Here is a 10578-nt window from a genome sequence, read left to right as displayed (position 1 = left end):
TTAATCGTTTCGATTGGATTAACATACAAAATAAGTCTGACCAGCCACCTGGATTTTTTAAAGGGGGTCAGAATTATACCAGCAGAACTATGCGCCATACTTCACGCGGTATCCGCGTAGCGCCAAACGCAAACGAGCATTTCTGAATCCTTGAAATTGCTCGAATGTCATAAAATGGTTTTAATTTTTTAAATTCGAAGCTTGAGAGGCACATTTTCTGCACCTTTTAGGGCAAAATGTTTATGAAATTTCCGGAATGTGAAAAAAACTAAATTCGCGACAAAAAAAATTGGGGAACTTGGATTTTAAAAGGGGGAATAAACTAAGTCGTGGGCCCAAGCAATTGTATAAGAGAGGTTAATTTTCAGGTTTTTGCCATTGATTCCGTATTATTTTTGTTATCTAAAATGCAATCGTTTTGTTATTGAAATGTATTTACAACATATATATTTATATGAATATGCGTGTACCGATATATGTTTAAATGTAGGGACCAAATCTATCTGTAATTCTATGTTGATTTGATATGAACATGTAGTATTTACGCAATCAATTGAATCCAATCGTCTTTTTTTGCATTAGGGGCCTTTCATACAGTATATAATGCATCCATTGCCCACTTCTGCCTACCGGTACATTTACAATGCCGCACATAACGCTTAAAATTGTTTACATGCTGGAAGGCATTTGGAAATCGGCACTATTTTGCGCAAGTACTTTACGAATGGCCCTTTTTATATCGTTATATGTATTACAGTAAAACTCACGAAGTTCTGATTTTCGAAATATTTGGTCCATTTAACCCGGAACCTTGTAACTATTATCCGTAATTCGGATTTTACTTAGGTGATCATTCATTTGTTACTTACGCATAAAATTTGAATTTTCCAACCCCCCTCCCCGTCTGTACGCAAAATCGGCCATTTTTTCTTATACTTTAAGCATTACATTACGCAATTTCACTGACCCCTCCCCTAATGCGTACGTAATAAATGAATGACCCCTAGTTAGAAGAAATCTGGACACAGTCCCTAGTCCTCCGAATTAAGTGAGTTCTACTGTCTGTCTCGTAATGGTTAAACGCATTGCTTTAATTACGAAAATTATATGCAGTTACGATTTGTTTTGCAAATTGCACGTTTAAATGTGTTTGACGACTGTACGTGACAGTTCATATTGAAAACGTAATTTAGAGTCAGACGTAAAATCGTGTTAATTAGTTTCATAGTTGTTTATTGATCCGCACATCTCCCCGGTACGCACAAAACTGTGTCTCGTACACCGAGGTATCTCTACTAATGCATTTGTTCAATAGAGTATAGTTTCCATAGCAACGCGATATAATAGAGTTCCATCTCATGCGCGCGTGCTGTGGCCTCATTAACTTGTTGCCATGGTTTCACGGTTTTTACCCATATATGACGCTGCGTGCTTTGTTTATTGTATTGAAAATCGCCTAGATCACAAATGATTTCCCGAAATAAATTTTATGAAATTGATATTTCATCTTATAGCGTTTTTGCTCAGGGTTTGTTTTGTTTTCCGGTTGATCGCAAAGAGATTCGATTGAATCTTTGACCTTGTTTTTCATCTTTTACTGGGAATCTTTCGTCAAGCCCTAAGAATCGAATTGTGGAATCTGCTGCAACGACATATACGTAGGTTTCGTGGATTTTGGAATCTCTCCACTACCCCAGAGGATAAACAGCTGTCTCCCGATGTGAGTCACGAGTCCAGTTTCACAAATCTTATTACAATCAATTGTAATCTTTGAGTTTATTTAAGATTAAAAGGTTTTCATGAGAAAGTAATCCTCAAATTCCTGGTGCTTGACATGAGTGCAAATTGGTGAACACTGATTATGGCATCATTTCAGAAATAGACCCTTTACCAGGCATTTATTTCGGTATTTTGGATTGGGATTTTAGCTCACAGTATAACAGCTTGCTTACAGTATCGCGCAACTCAAACCAGTAACAGGATTTGCAGTATGGGAACGAATCACCAGTTATTACAGTTTTGTGCACATTATCAGGAGTCGTGAAATCAGACGTGCGAAAAAATGGGTTTCATAAAATCGTTGTTCAAATGGGGAGTGATTATAGGTATGTTAGCCGTCGGAATACAGATATGGATAACTAAAAAAGATTACATCTTCGACGAGAAAGTAATTGAAGAGATTGGTAAAAAATATGCAGGTAGGTTTTACAGATCTGTAGTATTGTGATCATACGTATGATATATGTATATATAGCCTACAGCTGATGAACTGATTAAAAAGGAATGTTTTAAATTTGTCATGTCTGTGCTTTCCATGCATTAGAAATGAATAGGCTCGTAAATGCTATTGTACCCGGTAGTTACAAAGTCGATGTAAACGTTCTAATTATAACGTGTGGATTGATTGAGTTTTAACCTATCACATATATACAATATACGAAATACAAAATTAGCGTTACCACGATGAATATACGGTTTTAATTGAATATACCCTTGTAATGTATATATTTCACCCAACTATATGTTGGTATCTGTAAAGGGATCATCCCACAATAATATTGAAAAAAAATTAATTAAGTCGAATAAACAGCTAGCTCAAGAAAACATTTTCGGAATTAATTTTTTTCGTTATCATTGATGGGAATTCTCTATAATTTAGTGTTTTATGAATGGTTATGTTGGTATTTGTATCTCAAATTCATTGAACAATATACTTGTTATTTGCCCCAAACCCGATTTAAAAATATTCTTTCGCTTAATTTCTGTAGTGTTACGCTGTAGTACCCGATTTCGGCATGTAGAGGAGAGTGCAAATTTTGATTGGGCTTCAACTGCTCAGGTTGTACCGGAGCAGATGATGTCCAGTCAGGCGTTGTTTAGAGTAATAAGATAAAATCCCTCTATTTATCGTCAGGTGTGACGATGATCTCTAGGGTGAGATCGAAACGTCGTGTCTTTTATATATTTTTGATTGAATAAATAAATTCTGGTTTTTAAATTCTTTTAATCTGTAAATAGCGGGATTTTATCTTATTATCCGTTCACCGCGTTTGAGTGTGGTTATCGTTCTATGTTGTTTAGAGTGTTTGTGCGGTTCGGTGTTCGCACGGGAATCAATAAATAATTGGTTTTACTTATATCGGTAAATCTTTTTTTCTAGGAGGAGAAAATATCCCTGAAATGGTAAATAAAATATCGAGCGAATTACGCGTGAAATATGCGCGTCACGTATTGCCGACAAGCGACGTCGAGTTGATATTCATGAACACCGGAGGCGCGATGTGCGCTGCAAATCTGCTTCACCAGTCTGCTACGGAAGTTATGGTTGTTTACGGTACTGCGATGGACACTAGTGGACATCCAGGTAAAAATGCAGCAAAACTATGGCCAGTAATCTATTCCGGCCCCTATGTGGGTACTGATATTTTTGATCCCCGACACTGTCAAACGTTAATGAGTTCACGAGTCTTTTGAAATTGGAAAAAAGTTCCAGAACATTCATTTGAAAATCAGATGGTCAGAAAATTGCAACCTAAAAGACGGTAAATGTATATGAGTTACTTATAAAGCACAAGTGCCACAATCACGAAATTTTTTCATAATATCGTAGCGTTCAAATTTATTAAGAATTCGAATTTTCGGTTTTCATCCATTCCTTGATAATGGTTTTTGGTTGAAAACCGAAAATTCGGAGTCTAAATGAATTTTAACGCTACGGCATTACCGGTATAAAAATAATTTTTCGATTTCGTGATCGTTGGACTGATATTTCATTCGTCTTATCGCGATTTATTGCGAAGTTTTACCTCACCGTGAGTTACTTATGAGTCATTTTTTCAATCCTATATTCAGGTCGTCATTGGTTTCAATCCAATATCAAAGTTGTATTATCAGGATCTATGAAGGTTTGGAAAGAAGGAACGTATGAATCGGTCGAATACCGACCAGGTAATTGATGAAAATATAATCTGAATACGAAAGCTGCGAGTTGTTATGTAAAATAGGTACCGGTAGTATGGAATTCGCCGAAGCGTTCATCTCAGTCGTTTATACATTATTACGTACGTTCATATGATTTGCTCTTTCCACCCTTGGTTTTCTTTCGTTATATTAATCAATTTTGACTACGGGCTATAGTCAAGTGAATAAGCGCCCTGCTCAGTTGCTAGATCCTGTCACATGTTGAAAGCAGTTGCGAGTCAACTTCCTTCAACGAGCCGACAAATACACAACAGGCTGCAGAAAACCCGTTGTCGCTGCTTTGCGGCTATATTTATATTGTCAATAGTGCATCACGTGTATTGTTAATAACTTTGGTATGCTTTATTTAGAAAAGTTTGTATTATTTTATGGCGTTTTGTGAAGATATTTTATAGTTTCCTCCCGGGAAATAATTCCGACATTTAATTCAACCCTTTCACCCTTCGTTTTGTTTTTCGACTTTTTGACGATCAAAATCGTTAAAGGAAAAAACCGATGACACTTTTTTTACAGTTGATCACTTTTAACGATGCGCTGGTATAAGTCATGTGAGCTTCGATTTTTCATTTGCAGGAGACGTTTTAAGAGTTGAAAGCGGAGAAGCGTCCGGCGTTTCGTTCTCAGAAGGGACCTGGTTGCTAGCTTACGGCCGTGGCTTTATCTGGTCAGGCGGACCGTACACATTGGCCGATTCGCTTTTCAGTACGCTAGATTTTTATACGGTTTTCAAAATGTTTCGCATGTTGTCGAAATCGTTGATTAACGAATGTTCTCACTGTTTTACTCGCATCATCGATACGATTAAGAATAAATTACTGGCTACGGGAAGCCCGTAGATTCCGCGAGACGTTCAGATAATGCACCAGGGTTAAGATTTATAGATATGGAAAGTATTGCATTTTTTAAGATTTCAGTGCCCTAAAAAGGGTCAAATTGTCTGCGTTTTCCGACACCATGATTCGATACCAGGACGTTACCACAAGGGGTTTCACTAAGATTTTTTAATATAGGGGGGGGGGGGGTTTAAAATTAAAAACAGAAACGGAACTATGCCAGATATACACTTAGCACCGTATCCGCGTAGCGCCGAAGGCAAACGAGCATTTCTGAATCCTCGTTCATCCTAATTTTCATAAATGGTTATTTGAAATTCGAAGCTTGAAAGGGGCGTTTTTTAGGTGAAATAATTATGAGATTTTCGGAATGTGAAAAAAAAAACAAAATTATGAACATAAATGCGGAACTTGTATGACTATACATGTATAATTAAATACATGTAATGTATAAATGAATACGGTGTATAGGATTCGATTCTATAGCCAGAATTGAGACGTAAATCCATTTTTGGAGTTACGCCCATGAAACAATAATCATGATGATGATATTGTAAAGAGCAGTTTTCCATGTTCGAATGCGCTCCTCGGATTCAAGGTTGAAATGAGCACAGATCAGTTTGGTATTTTTATGAAGGTTTATGCTACTGGGCCCGCTTAGAGCTTGTGTACAAATCTATCCTACGGTTTATATTTTATTTCTACAGAATATTTATAAGTATAGTAAAAATGGAGTAGTTTTTGTATATAAATGAACGGTTTAAGGGCAGCATTTACAATGTTTTTTTTTCATCAAATATTCGTGTATAACCATGAATCATTCGATGTTAATCAAATGACGTATTATGTATTCTTGAAATATACCATATTGTGCCAAAGTGTTTTCTTTCATTCAAGTCGAGAAACCACCATTAGAATCAGGGGCGGATCCAAAAATTTTGTTAGGGGATATGGCTGAAAATTTTGGGAATTTGGCTATCTGACACTTATTCTGATGTGTATTGGGGTTATAATAGGGCGAAGTATCTATGGTTGGTCATAGATAAGTATACATATTTTTTATCCTGTTATCCTGGAAAGCTAGATCCCATCGGCAACTAGTGAAACCCCTTGGATCCGCTCCTGAGAATACCTTGTTGACTTATCTTTACTGTGAATGGCTATAAGATGTACATTTGCGTAACTATAAGATTATTAGAACATGTTAGGGGAATCAGGGCCTCCCACCTCCCTTGTGGCGTATAAAATATGGCTGCCAGGGTTTGCTCTATTTTGCGGTTTAATAAATCAAAGGTATTTAATGATCGTCTAATGTGTCCTTTTTCTCCAACGAATCATAAAAATCTGGCGGCAACATTTCTGAACTAAGCTGTCTCGAACCATCCCATCTGCAGAATTCGGAAGCACACCAAGAGGAATTACGACTCTGTCCCCTTCGAGAGTCCTGTTGCAGAATGGTCACCTAGGATATCAATTCGAGAGATAGATCGTTATTGGTACATTTTGGTATTTCATAAACCAAAATTAATCTCCTAGCTTACAGTAACAGCTGTTTCAGTTATGCACACGTCAAACCAGTAACATGATTTGCCGTATGGGAACGAATCACCAGTTGTGTGTTATTACAGTACTGTGCACATATAAAGGAGGTTGTGAAATCAGACGAGCGAAAAAATGGGTTTCATAAAATCGTTATTTAAATGGGGAGTGATTATAGGTATTTTAGCCGTGGGGATACAGATATGGATAACTAAGAAGACTTACATCTTCGACGAGAAAGTAATTGAAGAGATTGGTAAAAAACATGCAGGTAGGTTTTACAATAACTAATATACGTACTACCACAGAGGGTATCGCATAATTGATGTAACCATTACACATGTAATTACATTTCATAATCAAAAGGAACTTCAATGTATCCATGTGAAGACAAAGATATGGATTTGCGTCCTATTTCGATAGTTTAAAAACTAGCACTGGAAGTTGTGCACCAATCATCACATTTTTGTTCGTATTCCATTTCTACAGGGGGCGAAAATATCCCCGAAATGGTAACTAAAATATCCAGTGAATTACGCGTGAAATATCCCTATCACGTTTTACCGCTAGACGACGATATTGAGATGATATTTATGAATAGTGGCGGCAAAATGTGCGCTGGAAATGTACTACACCAGTCGGCTACTGAAGCGGTGGTTATCTACGGTACCGCAATGGATACAAGTGGACACTCAGGTAGAACTTCAGCTAGGTTGATTGCCGCGATCACAATGGAGACGATTTCACGGACCAGACACGAGTCAAATTGAGAAAATTTATTTAAAGAGCGCGTTCACACGCAAACCACTCACTCAATACTCAATGCTTTAAAACAAAGCGAAGTCAGTCACTTCCGGATCCAGTAGCAATTCGCTCGCTTAATAATTTGACTCGTGCTAAAAATCTGGCTCGGGCCTGGTCCGACGTTTATGGTCGGGCGAAATTTGTCCTGGCCAAAAATGCTTGTGTAATAGTGGCTAATGGCCAAAGGTTCCCCCCTTATATATCCAGCATTTCTAATTAGAAATCCAACTATGGATAACCCGGTCTCGTATATATAATTCATAGACGTCACAGGTAGTTCACGTGCATCATATGGCCGTCGGGTGTGACTTGCACTTGACGGTCATTATGACGCGCTGTGACGGCACGTGAATAAGGGCTGTAGATAAAGAAGAGATGCAGATAGTACGGCCAAATTGTAATGAAAGAGCTCCCCTGGATATGAAATATCATTCAGTTTGCGAATCTGTCCTGATTTAGTTTCCAGGGTTGAATGAAAAATCCCCAACACCTGTTTAAATGTCAACGTTACAGTCGGTGTATACATGCTATGAAATGAGAAAAAATCCTTTAGATATTCATATTTCAAAACATATATTTCTATATCCAGGTCGTCATTGGGCTGAAGCTACTAAAATAGTATTATCCGGATCTGTAAAAATATGGAAAGAAGGAACGTACAAATCTGTCGAATATAAAGCAGGTAAACCAGAGGAAATCTTAAACGATATCGTCTTAATCATGCAAAGTATTTCATGAATTTCTTTCGGGGAAATATAAAATGATTCATAAGGCAAAAAATTATAGCTCGTTCTCCGAATCGGCCGGGTCGTTTTCAAAACCGCAATAAGAATTTGTAATCAGTTGATTGCTGTGTAGCTGCCGGATCTGTCTATGGTTAGCCACGATCTAAAAAAAGTAATGTCGCGGGTCAACATTTAAGTTCACTAGCAGAAAGGATTAAACGAAGTATCAATTTTTCTAGCCTTATGATCAGCTCCGTCATCTGTTCTCAATTTTCGTCTTCAATAGATTCTTTGCTGTTTTTCAAAAGACTCTGCTGACTGTGGCTGGGTTGTGGTATATACGTATATATATATTGTTTTAATGTAACAGATGTCTCCACACTAGAATAGACTCAATGAATTACCTCGTATGCATTTTATTTGCAGGTGATGTGATAAAAAGCGCCGTCGGAGAAGCGTCTGGTGTTACTATGTCCGAAGGAACGTGGTTATTGAGCTACGGCCGCGGTTTCATCTTCAGCATCGGACCGTACACGTTGGCCGATTCGCTTTTCAGTACCCTAGATTTCCATACGATTTTCAAAATATTGCGCATGTCGATGAAGGCGACGATTTACGAATGTTCTCACTGTTTTACTCATATCATCGATACGATTAAGCATAGATTATTGGCCGCGGGAGCCCCCTAAACTCCGCAATAAACGGAATTAAGTTTACCGGGGTTTTGATTTGGTAGAAGACATTTTTTTTAAAGATTTACGTATTGAATATAGCCGAATTATTTTTCGAGTAATGATCCCGTAAAAAATCGTGCACGACGCTAGCTCGTTTGAAGCTTTTTAGCAAAGTATGAACTACAAATCAAAAAGCTGACAACTTGACACCTGATTTTGTATATATGAGAAAATTTATGTCCGTATGAGATATTTCCGAGACGTGGATCTCGTTACACATGTTACCAGCAACATACCATATATTTTTGAGTCGAGTGTGACATGACCCCGACCAGACCAGGGCCAATCGCATAGTCAAAAGAACCGTGCAGCCAGTTTTGATTAGCAGCCTTATAGACGAGGAGACTTTAATGATTTTAAGATGCATTTGACCAATCGGGGCAACTGGACCATCGACCATCGATTCAACGGTTTAATCCATATATTATCTATATGTGATATGAATAGTGCTCATTTTTTGTATGAAAAGAGGGCAGCAGCTAATATATACATGTATTTTTTCAAATATATATAGTTATTCGTGCAAAGTTATAGATGTATTTCTTTTCATTCAAAGTGATAAACTTTGGGTAAAGATGCATATTTCCCAACAGAGCTGCCGGAACCATGGAGTCCCTGGCCAAGCGCACCAAAACACGAAACAGGAAATTGTTTCGTGACCGCGTGCGTTGTCCCGTTCTAATAATAAAAAAACAACACTTAGGTAACACGTTTCGATCAAATCAAGTACCGTATAGTGCTTTTTTGCAAATTGCATTTTTCCGTGAGGCGTTTCGATTTTGATTTCCCCCACACAAAGGCGAAATAAACCAAAACAAGTCGAAAATCGTTTTTCACAATGCGAACATTTTTTTCTTTGCTTGTGCGTTGGGCCTTACCGGGCAGACCAGTATCTTTGACAAGGACGCACACGGTCACGAAACAAGCCAGACCGATAAGCTCTTCTGTTTCGCATTTCGGGTTTATGTCTTGCTGTTGCGTTATCATGAATATACGAACGAAATGATTCAGACGGGCCTTTGCAAAATGTAGTAACATATATACTGCATGGTATATTATTGATCTGCACCATATGTGAACGTTCCATTTATGAATTTATTCTCATAAAAAAAAAAAATCAAAATCATTTTCCAACCATCCAGGGTATCCATTCATCTCATTAACATAATTAGTCGCGAAAAAATGTTTAACATCCAACTAGGCTGACGTGACTGATGTAGGCCTGTTTACATCCTATTTGCCTTGACAGTCCCGGTACCATGTTGTGGGATAAACCGACTCCACAGTGAAAACTATATTTGATTTGTAGCGTGTTGTTTACAATTGAAAATGAACTCGTCAAATATGACTAACAACTGCAGAATTAGACGAGTTTCGAATTTCAAATTTTTCGTCGGGGGACTTTCCGTTATTTGATATCGATATATATCTAGATACTTTTCAAATGTTCATTCGTTCTACACATATGTATTTCCCATATAATCATCGATATCACTGCAGGAAAATACAGACTTCATGTTTTACCGACTTATGATTTCATATATAAATTATCATATAGCTAGCTATCTAGTCTATAGTCTACATGCACAATTTTCATCGATTTCCAAACACTTGTGAATGATTATGTTTATGTTAATTATTGCCTGAAGTTTGTTGGATGGGTGGTTTGTTTGAATTCTTAAAGAATAAAATTCTGTAAATATGAAATCCGAGTTAATTTTTCAATGCTGACGCACAATTTGGAGCTCAAACCTGTGGACACCATTTTCTCTCTGCTAGGTTCCGCAGCCCCAACCGCAGACCCTATTGCTTTGGTCCGCGCCGCCCAAGGCTATATATTATGGTGGCTGATAAGGGCCATAGCGAAAAATTTCTGGTATGCAAATCACGGCGCCAGAACCCCAAAATGAAAAAAAACGTCCAATTTTCTCTGAAAGTTCGTTTTGGCGCGCTAAAACGGAT

At 37.7% G+C, this 10578-nt stretch overlaps 2 protein-coding genes across 2 annotated transcripts; both read left to right on the top strand.

The window, feature by feature from the left end:
- The first annotated feature begins 2020 nt into the window (after positions 1 to 2020).
- On the top strand, positions 2021 to 6101 carry LOC141908725 (sigma non-opioid intracellular receptor 1-like). Its single transcript, XM_074798891.1, has 4 exons — positions 2021 to 2198; positions 3161 to 3364; positions 3853 to 3948; positions 4555 to 6101. Exons 1-4 carry the CDS (start codon positions 2063 to 2065, stop codon positions 4815 to 4817), a joined length of 699 nt encoding a protein of 232 aa, XP_074654992.1. The 5' UTR covers positions 2021 to 2062; the 3' UTR covers positions 4818 to 6101.
- A 340-nt stretch (positions 6102 to 6441) lies between these two features.
- On the top strand, positions 6442 to 10296 carry LOC141908516 (sigma non-opioid intracellular receptor 1-like). The gene is made up of 4 exons (XM_074798610.1): positions 6442 to 6624; positions 6843 to 7049; positions 7747 to 7839; positions 8309 to 10296. The coding sequence occupies exons 1-4, from the start codon at positions 6489 to 6491 to the stop codon at positions 8569 to 8571; spliced, it is 699 nt and encodes a 232-aa protein (XP_074654711.1). The 5' UTR covers positions 6442 to 6488; the 3' UTR covers positions 8572 to 10296.
- The last annotated feature ends 282 nt before the right edge of the window (positions 10297 to 10578 follow it).

The sequence above is a fragment of the Tubulanus polymorphus genome, chromosome 7 (genome assembly GCF_964204645.1).
Source record: "Tubulanus polymorphus chromosome 7, tnTubPoly1.2, whole genome shotgun sequence".
NCBI classification, from domain to species: Eukaryota; Metazoa; Nemertea; class Palaeonemertea; order Tubulaniformes; family Tubulanidae; genus Tubulanus; species Tubulanus polymorphus.
This window is presented reverse-complemented; position numbering and strand designations above follow the sequence as displayed.

Coding starts and splice junctions, on each gene's coding strand:
- LOC141908725 (XM_074798891.1), top strand. CDS start 2,063: ATGGGTTTCATAAAATCGTTGTTCAAATGGGGAGTGATTATAGGTATG. Junction 3,365..3,852: donor GGACACTAGTGGACATCCAG/GTAAAAATGCAG, acceptor TCCTATATTCAG/GTCGTCATTGGTTTCAATCC. Junction 3,949..4,554: donor ATCGGTCGAATACCGACCAG/GTAATTGATGAA, acceptor TTTCATTTGCAG/GAGACGTTTTAAGAGTTGAA.
- LOC141908516 (XM_074798610.1), top strand. CDS start 6,489: ATGGGTTTCATAAAATCGTTATTTAAATGGGGAGTGATTATAGGTATT. Junction 6,625..6,842: donor GATTGGTAAAAAACATGCAG/GTAGGTTTTACA, acceptor CCATTTCTACAG/GGGGCGAAAATATCCCCGAA. Junction 7,050..7,746: donor GGATACAAGTGGACACTCAG/GTAGAACTTCAG, acceptor TTCTATATCCAG/GTCGTCATTGGGCTGAAGCT.